Source organism: Bombina bombina, chromosome 2, assembly GCF_027579735.1.
Source record: "Bombina bombina isolate aBomBom1 chromosome 2, aBomBom1.pri, whole genome shotgun sequence".
NCBI lineage: Eukaryota > Metazoa > Chordata > Amphibia > Anura > Bombinatoridae > Bombina > Bombina bombina.
Window position 1 is genome coordinate 586,686,433 of NC_069500.1, and position 17,159 is coordinate 586,703,591.

Consider the following 17,159-nt stretch of genomic DNA (forward strand, 5'->3'; position numbering starts at 1 on the left):
GTATTATAGAGAAGTGCAAAATTTTGTTTAGTCTGAAAGATTTGCTTCAGATTTTTCTCATTGTACGGTTCGGCCAAATTTAGCTCATGCGAGAATTTATTTTGGCTGAATATTGGACTCATTTTTGTTTATGTTATTTCCAATGGGAACAGCAAGTATATACAACTAATTTTAACACAAATCTTACATTATAGAATTCAAATAGTTAAAAGAACCTATCTTTCAATGCTATCAGAACATAAAACTAGCTGATTTAATTTGGGTCAATGGCTAGCTTACAGAGGCACTGAAGTCACATAACTGCATGTTGAAATTGCTCTACTCAAAGTGATTGCAAATGTCTGAGCTTCCTCTAGTCTACCACCTCCCTATACTAGGTTAAGGATTGATTAGACAAGCCTTTGTCATTAAATTACAAACATTTAGTTCCTGACTAGCTGTCGCTAACCCCATTCATTATTAGTACTATGGCAGAATTGGACAGGGGATGAAGAACATATGGATGGTCAGGACCCCTGTACATCATTACAAACAAAAGAGCCTATTAGCCAAACAATATAGCTCCTTTCCCCCTTTTTTGGTGCTAAAAGGCACAAATGAATAAACATATAAATTTGGTCAAGCAATCATTCATTCGTTGTCAATAATTACTTTAATGAAATTCAGTTAAATTAACTAAGATGGCGGCCTTCTTTAATTTTATATATTAAAATATGCACACTAAGCTAAACTGCAAAACAAAGCAGGAGACATATTAACTTCACATCCAAAGCTTAGATAACGCTCAGAAATATGAAATAACATGCACAAAAAAATTGACGGTTTTAAAGATGTTAGCATGCCAAAAGCTGACGTGCGCAAGACCCAGGAGTCCAGGACATATGAGCGCTAACCCGACTTGCGTAGTCACATCAAAAGCATAAAAATAAATGAATAACAAAACTAAATAGACTTGTGCAGTCCTGCCGAGCGTTAAACAAATGTGTACTATCCTAAATAAACTAAGAGCACCAAAAAAAAGATGCATGCAAAACAGCAAGGAGAATAATGTATAGATTCTGTCCCAGGGCAATATATCTCTATCTATCTATCTATCTATCTATCTATCTATCTATCTATCTATCTATCTATCTATATGTATCAATATATATATATATATATATATATATATATATATATATATATATATATATATATATAAACAATAAATGCCCAAAATAAGGCTATAGATTGTCTTAATGTTAAATTTTTTTAACTTGCTAATAGACACTCATCCACCAGCAAAGACAGCCAAACTATTACTGAAACATATCAGAAGTGCATATGGATTAGGAGTATATTGTAGATCCATAGAAGAAGACAAAAAACAAGTCCCTGCAACCATTTATGGAAGGTCTGTGAAAGAATTTCCATGAGGAAAAAAAGGAGCCACAAACTATACCATATATATATGTCCCTTTGACAAGCACTGTACTCTGAGGGAAACTGGGCCTCAACATAGACTAAGAACCCCTCTCACTGAATAACCAAATGCACATCTTCATTCTTCGAACACCTGAAGCGGAGGAAAAAGTAAATACTGAGGTACATGTGAGGTGGAAGAGGTTTTATAGAGCTCTTAGGATTTGAGAAGAGTAATTTCTAGGAGAAATGGTTTGTGGACTCTCGCCACCTGTATGAAAGAAATCTTGAATAATACAAAAACTTTGCTATATACATATACATTCACCTCACCCCCTTTTACTGTAATTCAAGTCTGAAAATAGTGGGTTTGTTTGGTGTTAAGAACCCACAAGGATTCACAAGCTTAACCCTGCCACATATCTATCCCTAAATAACTTCATCAAAGATGATTATAAACTGCAAAACTATGTTACTTTTGCTAACATAATGACCATAGCTACCTGTGTCTCTTCCAGTTACAAGTCTGTGTTGACTCCTTCAAATAAAGCAAGTGGTGATTGGCCACCAAAAAACAATTCCAACAAACAAGTTGTTAATCCATTAAAGGGACAGTCTACACCAGAATATTTGTTTTAAAAGATAGATTATCCCTTTATTACCCATTCCCCAGTTTTGTATAACCAACACAGTTATATTAATACACTTTTTACCTATGCGATTATATTGTATCTAAGCCTCTGCAAACTGCCCCTTATTTTAGTTCTTTTGACAAACATGCATTTTAGCCAATCAGTGTGGGCTCCTAGGAACTCTACGTGCATGAGCACAATGTTATCTATATCAAACACATGAACTAACACCCTCTAGTGGTGAAAAACTGTAAGAGGCAGGATTTAAGGGTTTAGAAATTAGCATATGAACCTCCTAGATTTAGCTTTCAACTAAGAATACCAAGAGAAAAAAACAAAATTGGTGAAAGAAGTAAATTGGAAAATTGTTTAAAATTACATGCCCTATCTGAATAATGAAAGTTTGTTTTGGACTAGACTGTCCCATTAAAACATTGTGCACACTCACCTAAAATGTTAATTTATTGTATGAATGCAAAATAAAAATATTGTAATCATAAGCTGTCCCTTTTAGTGATAAACCTGCATTTGAACACCTTAGCAGCCTAACAATCACCTAGATTAAAAGTTTTGTGCTAAACAGGGTGCAAAAATAATACACAAAAATTTGCTTTATTGCACTCTCCATAGCGCTGCCATTACGAGTTACTGAAAAACCTCCTTGTGCTGTGCGTTATGGTGCATTAAGCTCCATACCGCACAAAAGCCAAGGGCTGAGTTTACATACTCGTACACACTTTCCCCCATAGACATCAATGGGAAGAGAGTGTTAGAAAAAACTAACACCTGCGATTACGGAATGGAGATCGCCGTAACGCATCCCCATTGCTGTCTATGGGGAAAAGAAAGTTAAGTTTAAACCTAAACCTAAACACCGTAACATCAACCTCAAGTCTAAACACCCTGACATCGCCGACACTAATAAAAGTTATTAACCCCGATTCTGCCGCTCCCCGACATCACCGACACTGATAAAAGTTATTAACCCCTAATCCGCTGCCCCCAATATCGTTTATACTTTCAACTTAGTTTTTTTTTATTTCACAGGTAAGTTTTTATATTTTTAAAGATAGTTATATTTTAATTTAAAGTTAGGGGGGTTGTTAGGTTTAGGGGTTAATAGTTTAATTTAGTGTTTTGCGATGTGGGGGCGGCGGTTTAGGGGTTAATAGGTTTAATTTAGTAGTTACGATGTGGGGGGCTGGAGGTTTAGGGGTTAATACTTTATTATAGTGTTGGTGATGTGGGGAGCTGGCGGTTTAGGGGTAATTCGGTTTATTTAGGTGTCGGCGATGTTGGGGGCGGCGGAATAGGGGTTAATAACTTTTATTAGTGTCGGCGATGTCAGGGGGCGGTGGATTAGGGGTTAATAAATTTCATTAGTGTCAGTGATGTCAAGGTGCGGCGGATCTCAAATGGCGGTATGCAGGGGCAAAACTACAGGGTGTGCAGAGGACGCAATTGCGACTGGGTCACCAAGGGTGGGGGCCCAGCTTAAATTTTTTTTTTCTTTTTTAACAATAAAAAACGTTGACCTACCACTGCCTGCACTGATATCATGTGAGTGTGACATGATGCTTCACTAGTGTCTCTGACTACAGGGGTTAGTGTTTCTGTTTTACCCATTGGTGTTTATATGTGTGTGTGTGTGTATGTGTGTATGTATGTATGTGACTGTGTGTGTATTTATGCATGTATGTGTGTGTCTATGTTTGTGGAACCAGCAAATAACAGACCTTATTACTACAGAATGGGGGGGGGCGGGGGGTAAACAGTGTCTCTATACAGTACCACTATATACAGTATGGGGGGCTGGACCATGTCACAGACTACTGTGGTCACTTTATAAAGTACTGGGGTGGGTAGGGTCAGGCCAGCCATCTCACCGGAAGATTACAAACTGTGTCACTGACTCACTATATACAGTACTGGTGGGTTAAACAGTGTCACTATATACAGTAATAGGGGGTCAGACCATCTCAGAGACTGTGGGCACAGGGTACCTCCTTTTGCAGACGTAATCTGATTCACATTTTTTTTTCTGTGTTAAATATAAAAAAATAAATAAGAAAAAGATATGTATCAAATTCACTTTTTTGGGTGTGTGGGGGGGGGGGCCTTCTTAGATTCTTGCACCTGGGCCCTGTGGTTTCTAGTTACGCCTCTGGCGGTATAGATCGTGTCAGTATAGCCTGTAACTCAAGCATTTTAGCCAGACCACATAACCTGTAATACAGGGACTATGGAAAATCCGGCACTAATTTTTTTGAGTACAGAATGGACGTTGCGTTACAGGATAAAATAATTGCGGGATAGATATACCGCCGCAACTCGTAATATGCGTTCCCCGGCCATTCCACGTGCAATGGCCAATTTTTCAGCAGTATAGCTGTACCGCAAAACTCGTAATCTAGCCGAATATTAATTAGAGCATTTTGCTTTTGCCATGTATATTTTGCTTCCATGAAGGCCTAGGAAAGTCCATACAAAAACACCCTTTAAAAGGGCATTAAACACAAAATAATTGCAACACACAACAATGTATTCAAAACGAACATTAGCCTGGGAATAAAATCTAGAAGTATTTTTTTTTTAATTATATTAGTTGTTTAAATATTGAAAAAAAATAAGGGTCAATTTTAGTGTCTATAAAGCAATGGAGGACACCATGTTGCAACCTAAGTTCCCTTCTCTGCTGAGGCCAATAAGGGACAGTTATAAATGGGTCACTAGAGTGTGCAACCAATGCCTGTATGGTATGTAGCAGTGTTAAGTCTTGAGTCTACACTTACAGTTCTAACAGGACTTAGAAAGCATATAATTTGTATTACATAAAAGTAAACAGTTTATATTACTATCTCAAAGTGTTTAATGTCTTTTTAACGGCCGGCAATTTTCACTTTCCTTACAGTTTCTCTTGTCCTGTTATATTGTTTATGTAACTGGAGTGGTTTTACTAATCAAACAGCAACTCTTTTATGTTTTGTAATAGCTTAAAAATGAAGTAAAAAATGACTTAAGCTGCCCTATAATGTTTCCTATGGGAATTCTGATTGAATGGAACTATGTGTTTCATCAACTTGTTTCAGGCCACTGACAGTAAGAACTAATTTGTGAATGGGTTATTATGTCTATAAATGTATTAGTATTCATTTCCCTTTGCATCAGTTAAATGTGCCAGTTGTATGGTGCTGGTAATTGCTGTGCTAAAAAGAGCTACATAAGATGTGGGAAAATTCAGTAATTGTATACACATAACTATAGGAACATGATTGTCTGCGATCAGAGATGATTGCTGCAGCTAATGAAAACAAATGAAGAGCTTATTACGAGATCTTTATTGCACTGCAAGAATAAAAACATATTGACAACATTTAAAGGAAGTTTGTGTGTATAAAAAAATACTAAAAAGATCATTTTTTATGGACTATTGATTTATATCATCAGTCGCATTGTAAATGCTTTCAGTCTGCTGTTTTCTTAAAGCGATACTAAATCCAAATTTTCAGATAAAGCATGTAATTTTAAGCAACTTTCTAATTTACTCCTATTAGCAATTTTTCTTTGTTCTCTTGCTATCTTTATTTGAAAATTCAGCAAAGTAAGGTTAGGAGCCAGCCCATTTTTGGTCCAGCACCTGGGTAGAGCTTGCTAATTGGTTTGCTACATTTAGCAACCAATCAGCAAGCGCTACCCAGGTGCTGAACCAAAAATGGGCCGGCCCTTATTATTATTATCGGTTATTTGTAGAGCGCCAACAGATTCCGCAGCGCTATAAACATAGGCGGTATACAAGGAAACATTTATAGGGATCAAATGGGTAAAGGGCCCTGCCAAGAGTCGCACTGTTGTAGTCAGCCTTTTAAGAAGGTGATCTACAAACAGCTGGGCTCTTAGGCTTATATGCTAAGGTGGTTTAAGGGGATAACAATGGAGGAGAGGAACTGGTATAAAGAAAGATTAGTGTAGGTTGTATGCATCCCTGAACAGTAGAGTCTTTAGGGAGCACTTGAAGCTTTCAAAACTAGGGGAGAGTCTTGTGGAGCGAGGCAGAGAGTTCCACAAGATGGGAGCCACTCTGGAGAAGTCCTGTAAACATAATATGAGGAGGTAACAAGAGAGGAGGAGAGTAGGAGGTCATGAGCAGAGTGAAGAGGACGGGAGGGAGAGTATCTGGAGACAAGGTCTGAGATATAGGTGGGAACAGTGCAGTTGAGGGCTTTGTATGTCAGAGTCAGAATTTTGTGTTTAATCCCGGAGGCAAGAGGAAGCCAGTGAAGGGATTGGCAGAGAGGTGCAGCAGATGAAGAGCGACATTTAAGGAAGATGAGTCTGGCAGAGGCATTCATTATGGATTGTAAAGGAGCTGTGCGGCAGCTAGGGAGACCAGAGAGGACAGAATTGTAGTAGTCGAGGTGGGAAAGGAAGAGAGAGTGGATTAAAATCTTGGAGTTGTCGACAGTTATAGAGAGATTGGGGTGGAGATTTTGGAAGAACAGAAAGTGGTGACGAGGAAGCCCCAGAGAAGGCTACACTAAAGGTACGGCTAGACAGGTAGGAAGAGAACCACAAGAGGGCAAATGTCAAAGGATTGGAGGGTTTGGAGCAAAAAAGGGTGGTCATCAGTATCAAAGACTGCGGACAGATCAAGGAGGATGAGCAGAGAAAAGTGGCTTTTGATTTTGCTGTAAGTAGGTAATTGGAAACCTTAATGATTGTTGTCTCTGTGGAATGATGGGGACAAAATCCAGGTTGCAGTGGGTCAAGGAGGGAGTTTAATGTAAGGAAATGGGAAAGGTGTGCATATACTAGCTTTTCGAGAAGCTTTGAGGCAAGAGGGAGTAGGGAAATAGGGCGGTAGTTGAATGGGGAGGTTGGATCGAGAGAAGGTTATTTGAGGTATGGTTGGACCAGTGCATGTTTCAGAGATGAGGGAAATATACCGGTGCTGAGAGAGAGGTTGAACATGTGTGTAAGTATAGGGGTAAGGGTAGAAGAGAGGGAGGGGAGTAGCTGTGAGGGGATAGGGTCAAGGGGACAGGTAGTGAGGTGAGAGCACAGTATAAGTGCAGAAACTTCTTCCTCAGTAACAGGGGAGAAAGAACTGAATTTATGGCTATGTGGGTTGTGGTTGATTGCGAGCGTTTGAGGGGGTGAGAGAATGGAAGTATGTTGAGAGCTGATTTTGTGCTGAGAGCTCTTAAGCTTATATTTTGCTTTTTCAAATAAAGATAGCATGAGAACGAAGAAAAAATTATAATAGGAGTAATTTAAAAAGGTGCTTAAAATTGCAAATTTATCACTGCTCTATATGAATCATGAAAGAAAAAATGTGGGTTTAGTATCCCTTTAAGATTTTTTACACATAGTGGATGCCACCTAGCAGAAAATCTAATTTTTAGGAGCAGTAAACACGTAATTACAAGACCTTGCTATAGTGTAATATATCAGCTAAGTCTAAACATTTTAAAACAAATTAAACTCTTGTTTGCTACAACTGTTTTTTAATAACTAAACTCCACCTACCACTTGCCTTGTTTGGAGGAGCAAGCCAGGCTTGATTCCGTACCTAACGGTCATATTGTCGAAATAAAGTGCCTTGTTTGCATTTGCTATCAGTTAAAGGGACATTATAGTTGAAAATATGGCATGCTCTAATTCAACAGAGAATGTAATTTCTTCTACAAGATACGACGAGTCCACGGATTTCATCCTTACTTGTGGGATATTAACCTCCTGCTAACAGGAAGTGCTAAAGAGCACCACAGCAGAGCTGTATATATAGCTCCTCCCTTCCCTCCACCTCCAGTCATTCTCTTTGCCTGTGTTAGTAATAGGAAGAGGTAAAGTGAGGTGTTAGTTTTAGATTATTCAATCAAGAAGTTTTTTATTTTAAATGGTACCGGTGAGTACTATTTTCCTCAGGGAGATATGGAAGAAGAAGATTTCTGCCCTGAGGTTGATGATCTTAGCAGATGTAACTGAGATCCATGTTGGTTCCCACAGAGCTTCTGAAGGTAGTACAAGAGAAATCTTCAGTGTGGAGAACGGTTTCTTGCTACAAGCAGCATTGAGGTATGTTCAGTCTTTTATTTCTGAGGAGACTTGGTATATCAGAACTGGCTGACATTTTTTCCCTGCAAGGGAAGGGGTAAGCAGTAGACCTGTACACAGTAGGGTATTACTGAAAATCCTGTGTTTATAAGGATGATTCTCAGTCTTAAGAGAATCAGGATATGCCATCCAATTCTCCCCAAGTGTCACAACCTTTAACGCCCACACAAGCAACGCCAAGTACCTCTAGTGCATCTAATTCTTTTACTCTGCAGGATATGGCTGCAGTTATGTCAACTACCCTTACAGAGGTATTATCTAAATTACCAGTGTTGCAGGGTAAACGCAGTAGGTCAGGTATTAATGTGAATACTGAATCCTCTGATGCTTTATTGGCTATTTCCGATGTACCCTCACAGAGTTCTGAGTTGGGGGTCAGGGAATTGCTGTCTGAGGGAGAACTTTCAGACTCAGGAAATATGTTACCTCAGACAGATTCAGACATCATGTCCTTTAAGCTTGAACACCTCCGCTTGTTACTTCGGGAGGTTTTAGCGACTCTGGAAGATTGTGACCCTATTGTGATACCACCAGAGAAATTGTGTAAAATGGACAAATATCTAGAGGTGCCTACTTACACTGATGTTTTTCCAGTTCCTAAAAGAATTTCGGAATTTATAAAAAAGGAATGGGATAGACCAGGTATACCGTTCTCTCCTCCTCCTAATTTTAAGAAAATGTATCCCATATCAGTCGGTCCCTAAGGTGGAGGGAGCTATATCTATCCTGGCTAAGTGTACAACTATACCTATTGAGGACAGTTGTGCTTTTAAAGACCCTATGGATAAGAAGTTAGAGGGTTTTCTAAAGAAATTGTTTATTCATCAGGGTTTTCTTTTACAACCTACAGCTTGCATTGTTCCAGTTACTACTGCAGCAGTTTTTTGGTTTGATGCTATAGAAGAGTCTCTGAAGGTTGAGACCCCGTTAGAGGACATTTTGGATAGAATTAAGGCTCTCAAGCTAACTAATTCTTTTATTACAGATGCCGCTTTTCAAATTGCTAAATTGGCGGCGAAAAATGCAGGATTTGCCATTTTAGCGCATAGAGCATTATGGCTCAAATCGTGGTCTGCTGATGTGTCATCAAAATCTAAGCTTTTAGCTATTCCTTTTAAGGGTAAGACCCTATTCAGGCCTGAATTGAAGGAAATCATTTCTGACATTACTGGAGGTGAAGGCCACGCCCTACCTCAGGATAAGTCTGTTAAGATGAGGGGTAAACAATTTTCGTTCCTTTCAAAATTTTAAGGGAGTACCCTCTGCTTCCTCTTCCTCCACAAAGCAGGAAGGGAATTTTGCTCAATCCAAGCCCATCTGGAGACCCAACCAGGCTTGGAATAAAGGTAAACAATCGAAGAAGCCCGCTGCTGCTACAAAGACAGCATGAACGGGCGGCCCCCGATCCGGGACCAGATCTAGTAGGGGGCAGACTTTCTTTCTTTGCCCAGGCTTGGGCAAGAGATGTTCAGGACCCCTGGGCATTGGAAATCGTGACCCACGGGTATCAACTGGAATTCAAGGATTTTCTCCCAAGAGGGAGATTTCATCTTTCACGATTGTCTGTAGACCAGATAAAAAGAGAGGCATTCTTACGCTGTGTAAAAGACCTATCTACCATGGGAGTAATTTGTCCCGTTCCAAAACTGGAACAGGGGCAGGGGTTTTACTCAAATCTCTTTGTGGTTCCCAAAAAGAGGGAACTTTCAGACCCATTTTAGATCTCAAGTGTCTAAACAAGTTTCTCAGAGTCCCATCGTTCAAGATGGAGACTATAAGTACAATCTTACCAATGATCCAGGAGGGTCAATATATGACTACCGTGGACTTGAAGGATGCATACCTTCATAACCCTATTCACAAGGATCATCATCAGTTCCTAAGGATTGCCTTCCTGGACAAACATTTTCAGTTTGTGGCTCTTCCCTTCGGATTGGCCACAGCACCCAGGATCTTCACAAAGGTTCTAGGGTCCCTTCTGGCGGTTCTCAGACCACGGGGCATAGCAGTGGCGCCTTATCTGGACGATATTTTGATTCAGGCGTTAACTTATCATCTGACAAAATCTCATACAGACACAGTGTTGTCCTTTCTGAGAACTCACGGTTGGAAGGTGAAACTAGAAAAGAGTTCACTAGTTCCAAGGACAAGGGTTCCCTTCTTGTGAACTCTGATAGAGTCTGTAGACATGAAAATTTTTCTGACGGAGATCAGAAAATCAAAAATTCTAAATACTTGTTGAGCCCTTCAGTCCATTCCTCGGCCATCAGTGGCTCAGTGTATGGAGGTAATTGGATTAATGGTAGCGGCAATGGACATCATTCCGTTTGCTCGGTTTCATCTCAGACCACTGCAGCTGTGCATGCTCGGTCAGTGGAATGGGGACTATGCAAATTTATCTCCTCAGATAAATCTGGATCAAAATACCAGAGACTCTCTTCTTTGGTGGTTGTCACCGGATCATCTGTCCCAGGGGACGTGTTTCCGCAGACCCTCGTGGGTGATAGTGACAACGGACGCCAGTCTACTGGGCTGGGGTGCAGTCTGGAATTCCCTGAAGGCTCAGGGTGTTTGCCTTCAGGGATCAATATTCTGGAACTGAGAGCAATATTCAATCAGGCGTGGCCTCAGTTGGCTTCGGCCAAATTCATCAGATTCCAGTCGGACAATATCACCACTGTAGCTTATATCAATCATCAAGGGGGAACAAGGAGTTCCTTAGCGATGATAGAAGTATCCAAGATAATTTGATGGGCGGAGGCCCACTCTTGTTATCTGTGGACAATCTACATCCCAGGAATAGAGTGGGAAGCGGATTTTCTAAGTCGACAGACTTTTCATCCGGGGGAGTGGGAACTCCATCTGGAGGTGTTTGCCTCTCTGATTCTCTGATGGGGCAGACCGGAATTGGATCTGATGGCATCTCGTCAGAATGCCAAGCTTCCAAGATACGTATCCAGGTCAAGGGATCCCCAGGCAGAACTGATAGATGCCTTGGCAGTGCCTTGGTCGTTCAGCCTAGCTTATGTGTTTCCACCGTTTCCTGTCCTTCCTGTGATCAAACAGGAGAGAGCTTCAGTAATCCTGATCGCGCCTGCGTGGCCACACAGGACTTGGTAAGCGGATCTAGTGGACATGTCCTCTCTGCCACCGTGGAAACTTCCTTTGAGACATGATCTTCTCATTCAAGGACCTTTCCAACATTCAAATCTAAATTCTCTGCAGCTGACTGCTTGGAGATTGAACGCTTGACTTTTTCTAAGCGGGGATTCTCAGATTCAGTCATTGATACTTTGATACAGGCACGTAAGCCTGTCACTAGAAAGATCTATCATAAGATATGGCGTAAATATCTTTTTTGGTGTGAATCCAAGGGTTACTCATGGAGTAAAGTTAGGATTCCCAGGATTCTGTCTTTTCTCCAAGAAGGATTGGAGAAAGGGTTATCAGCGAGTTCCTTAAAGGGACAGATTTCTGCTTTGTTAATTTTGCTTCACAAGTGTTTGGCAGATGTTCCAGATGTTCAGTCTTTTTGTCAGGCTTTAACCAGAATTATGCCTGTATTTAGACCAATTACTCCTCCCTGGAGTTTGAATTTAGTTCTTAGAGTTCTTCAAGGGGTTCCGTTTGAACCCATGCATTCCATAGATATTAAATTATTATCTTGGAAAGTTTGGTTGCTGTTTCTTCTGCTCATAGAGTTTCTGGGCTTTCAGCGTTACAATGTGATTCGCCTTATCTTATATTTTATTCTGATAAGGTGGTTTTGCATACCAAACCTGGATTTCTTGATAAAGGTTGTTTCAAATAAGAATATTAATCAGGAAATTGTTGTTCCTTCCTTGTGTCCTAATCCTTCTTCTAAGAAGGAGCGTCTGTTACATAACCTGGACGTGGTCTGTGCCTTGAAGTTTTACTTGCAGGCAACTAAGGATTTCCGTCAATCATCTTCATTATTTATTGTTTATTCTGGAAAGTGTAGGGGTCAGAAAGCTACGGCTACCTCTCTTTCTTTTTGGCTGAGGAGTATCATCCGCCTGGCATATGAGACTGCTGGACAGCAGCCTCCTGAAATAATTACGGCTCATTCTACTAGGGCTGTGGCTTCCACATGGGCCTTTAAAAACGATGCTTCTGTTGAACAGATTTGCAAGGTTGCGACTTTGTCGACTATTCATACTTTTTCCAAATTTTCGAAATATGATACTTTTGCTTCTTCTGAGGCTGTTTTTGGGAGAAAGGTTCTTCAAGCCGTGGTGCCTTCCATTTAGGTCTCTGTCTTGTCCCTCCCATTTAATTTGTGTCCTGTAGCTTTGGTATTGTATCCCACAAGTAAGGATGGAATCCGTGGACTCGTCGTATCTTGTAGAAGAAAAGGAAATTTATGCTTACCTGATAAATTGATTTCTTCTACGATACGACGAGTCCACGGCCCTCCCTGTCTTTTTTCAGACAGATTTAAATTATATTTCTTTTTATAACTTCAGTCACCTCTGCACCTTTTAGCTTTTCCTTTCTCTTCCTAAACCTTCGGTCGAATGACTGGGGGTGGAGGGAAGGGAGGATCTATATATACAGCTCTACTGTGGTGCTCTTTGCCACTTTCTGTTAGCAGGAGGTTAATATCCCACAAGTAAGGATGAAATCCGTGGACTCGTCGTATCGTAGAAGAAATCAATTTATCAGGTAAGCATACATTTCCTTTTTAAGTCTATTGCTTAACACCTGAAAAGGGGTTAAACACATAGAATAACTGCTTTGGACCTGCAGACCACTGCTGGTCCTGATTGGAAACTGCAGCTGATCCTATCAGCAGTGCTAGTCGCACGACTCAACTGTGTGACTAGAGCTGCTGGTTTTATCAGCAGCCCTTTCCGCTCAGGACCAGCAGCAATCTTCTGGGCCTGAGCGGTTCTTCTACTATGTGTTTAACCTCTTTGCTGGGGTAAAAATCATAGAGGTGCGTGTTCGCTAGTCTTAAAATAACATGCTCTAACAAATTTCTTCTATAATTGGTGTTTAAAGGGTGTCAAACAGTCTTGTTGTAATAGAAACGTATTAAGCAGATGCTTATACCTAATAGAAATCAATGCAATATATATTATTCATCATTATTACACTACATTTGTGCAGTGTCTATTACTTCTTGTCACAGCACTACAAGGAGGATGTGGTCTCTACAGGAAGGTTTATCTGATGTCAGAAAACTTCTAGATTAACATGAGATGGTTTACTAAAAGGGAAAAGACTAGATAAACAAGAAGTCAGATTTGTTCATGCTCAGATCAGTCAGAATGTAACCTACGTTGATAAGATGTCAGCTCTCTTATCTGTCTGAGGGCAGGGGCTACACTGAGAATTCAGCAAGAAAATTAGTAAGTTGTTTGCTGGGTTTTTCTACACTATCTGTTTCTTTCTATGTTTTCTTTGATGATTTAACATATTTGTTTTTACCAAAGTAACACTGTTTAATATTCCTTTAAAGTCAGTTAGGGTAAGATGTAGCAGAATGAGCTTTGAGAAGACTGCAGTGTGCATTTTCAGCTCTGAGACAGATAAGCCACAATTTTCAAAGCTAAATTTAATGGAAAGGGGCAACACAAATAATTAAAGCATATTGCAAAGTTATTTTACTACACATAACCAGGGGCTTAAAGGGACAATGAACCCAATTTTTTTCTTTTATAATTTAGATAGAGCATGAAATTTTAAGCAACTTTCTTATTTACTCCTATTATCAAATTTTCTTTATTCTCTTGATATCTTTATTTGAAATGCAAGAATTTACGTTTAGATGCCGGCCCATTTTTGGTGAACAACCTGGGTTGTCCTTGCTGATTGGTGGATAAATTCATCCACCAATAAAAAAAGTGCTGTCCAGAGTGCTGAACTAAGAAAAAAAACTTAGATGCCTTCTTTTTTAATTAAAGATAGCAAAAGAACAAAGAAAAAATGATAATAGGAGTAAATTAGAAAGTTGCTTAAAATTGAATGTTCTATATGAATCACAAAAGAAAAAAATTGGGTTCAGTGTCCCTTTAACTTCAAGGGTCTCAGAAGTCTAAATTGAGACTGGGCCGAAACATCTAGTGGGCCAACCTGGCCCAATCAGTAGAGGAGTAGCTACAGATGGGCCTGATGGTGCTTGGTCTCCACTTGCCTCAGGTCTATGGTTGCCAACCCTCCCATATTTCCAGGGTTCTCTTTTATTTGCCCAAACTTACTTTTTACATGTTAAATCTTTATTTCAAACATTTAATATTATACTAATATGAGGCTGCTTCATCAGGCTAATATCATCCATATGTCAGCTGAGAAAAGCGTTGCTTTTTAATAAATATTGGTTTTACTTTTAAACTTGCTTGCTTTGGATTTTATCCTTCCTGCCTCCTTACGCTGTGTGGAGTGATTCCTGTTTGCCACCGGAGATCAGTCAGCTGTGCGGCTGAGATGTTCCAGCCTGCTTTGTTTGCACCCAAGGGTGCTTTGGAGATGTAAGTTTGATATATTTAATTTCTTTATACATAGTCAAACTGTGCAGGCCTATTGTGTTTCTTGTGTCCTATCTACATAGGAGCCGTCCACCTGTGGTAATCTTGTACCAACTTCTGAAGCGGTTTGCCTGGATATCAGTTAGCTGGACAACTGGAAAGTACCAGCCTGCTTTACTAGCGCCATTCTGGTGCTTATCATATGTAAGTAGCCATTTGCTATATATATACATATTCCCTTACCAGACTGTACTAGGCCATTCGGCACCTCTGTGTTTCTTCTTTTCTCAGATTGTTTTCACCGCCAGGATTCAGACCATCCTTTGACAGAGAGCAGCCACGTTTGACCTATCCCTTTTTCTTTGAAGCATGATTGAACTTTTATATATTTGATACTATTTTGGTACATTGCATTTCACATTATATTTCTTTGTATATATTCAGAGAGCATCCCCTAGTGGTTATTTGCTAAAGCACTTACCCTTCTTATATTTTTAGATAATAGAAGTAAATTAAAAGTTGTTTAAAATTGTATTCTCTATCTGAATAATTAAATACATTTTTGGGGGGTTTCAAGTCCGTTTAAGCTATGTTTAAAATACTTTAAAACTATTTTTCTATTAATTTCAGTAACACAACAAATGACCTAATCTTTCTGCACATATTTGTTTCATTTTCATGAGAGAAAAAAGAGAAATGTAGGGAAATCCATCAAGAAACTTCCTCAATTTTAAACATACTTGGAGTCATTTTATAGGAATCACAGGTTTATAATCTTGTCCCGCCTGTCTATATACATGTCTGGTGACAAATATAGGCCGTTCACTGAGGGATTATTCTAAACTTAAAATTTTGGGGTTACAAACATAGATCGGTATAGCAGAACTAGATTTGCTGACAATCTCAAAGGGGTCCATTTATTAAGCAGTGGAAATGCTGCTTCAAAGCCCCATGGTTTCAGGTCTGCCTGAAACCGAAGTTAAGAAGCAGCGGTCATAAAACTGCTGCTCCTTAACTTCTCCGCCACCTAAAAGGTTAAAAAATCCTGATCCAATTCATTATATATTATTTATATATCCATAATTCAGGCCGCCAGGGAGCCAGGCCACCAGGGAGCAGGAGGCAGTATTGCACAAACATTTCACCAGAAATGCTTGTACAATGTTAAATGCCGACAGCATATGCTGTCGACATTTAGCGAGGTTGAGTGGACATGACTCGCTACAGCGAATCATCCGCTCGCCTCTTAATAAATCTACCCCAAAGAGTGTAAATACACAGAAAAATAAATATTCAAAACATCGTTTGGGGAACCATTATGCAGTTTCTCTGTGTAAGCCTAATAATAAATGCTGTATCACTGTTTAAAATGTACGCAGAGTGTCTGTTTTTCTGTCATCAGTCATAGGTAAATAATAATACCTGGTAAGCACTGTCGACATCCTTTAGCACATGACATGCATTTTCCAGTGTCAGGATCTTCTACTTCACCTGCACAGAGAGTAAAAAAGATGTATTTCTAATATTTATTTATATCATGTAAGTATAAAATTCAGAGTAATTTTACTTTTTTTTTTGTTAACACAATTATATTTTTTAGTCTTTTGTACTTCTGAAGCATTGGTCACTGACATTATACAGAATAGCCAAAAATTACAGGTAATAAACAATTCATTAAATATTAATTATTAATATATCTAAAATTCAGGTACTAAAATCAATAAATATACTATCTAAAATAGCTCTTTAATTAAATCATGCTTATGTTATGCTACTGGAATTTTTTCACTTTATTTTTTTTATCACATATGTTGGAGGAATATTTTGCCAAATGGGAATTTATTAACTTGATAAATGTGACATCAGCAACAATATTGCCTGTGTTGCATTGTATTCTTTAGCCTTATGGTTAGGGGCGGCAGATTTAGGATTAAGACCACTGTTGGATTTAGATTTAAGATATCAGATATAGGGTTAACCCCTTGGATGCAAGAGGACTGGAAGACTAACTTCCACTACCACTAATTTTGCGGAAGAGAAAATCTGAACTTGAGTGTGGAAAAAATATATCCCAAAAAAAAATAAAAAAAAATAAAAGGTGTGCACTTATTTGCATGTTTAATTAAATCTTGCGAACAATACGCCCATAATCTGACCATTAACGGGACAGAGGAGGTAAAATATGTCTCTGAATAACGTCATTCCTTGAAATAGTTTTTTCTTTAAAGAGACACTGTACTCAAAAATTTTCTTTCGTGATTCACATAGAGCATGCATTTTTAAGCAACTTTCTAATTTACTACTATTATCAAATTTTCTTCATTCTCTTGGTATGTTTATTTGAAAAGCAAGAATGTAAGTTTAGATGTCGGCCCATTTTTGGTGAACACACTGTGTTGTTCTTGCTGATTGATGTATAATCAATCCTTGCTGATTGGTCAGCACCAATAAACAAGTGCTGTCCATGGTCCTGAATCAAACATTTGCTGGCTCCTTAGCTGAGATGCCTTCTTTTTCAAAT

At 39.2% G+C, this 17,159-nt stretch overlaps 1 protein-coding gene across 2 annotated transcripts in view; it reads right to left on the reverse strand.

Annotated features, from left to right (window-relative positions):
• Positions 1–17,159, reverse strand: part of PCSK5 (proprotein convertase subtilisin/kexin type 5) — an 868,299-nt gene that overhangs the window by 100,196 nt on the left and 750,944 nt on the right. For both annotated transcript variants that reach the window (XM_053702490.1, XM_053702492.1), the window contains exon 24: positions 16,061–16,129. In XM_053702490.1, coding sequence (XP_053558465.1) covers positions 16,061–16,129 — 69 coding nt within the window. The remainder of the gene's footprint in view (positions 1–16,060; positions 16,130–17,159) is intronic.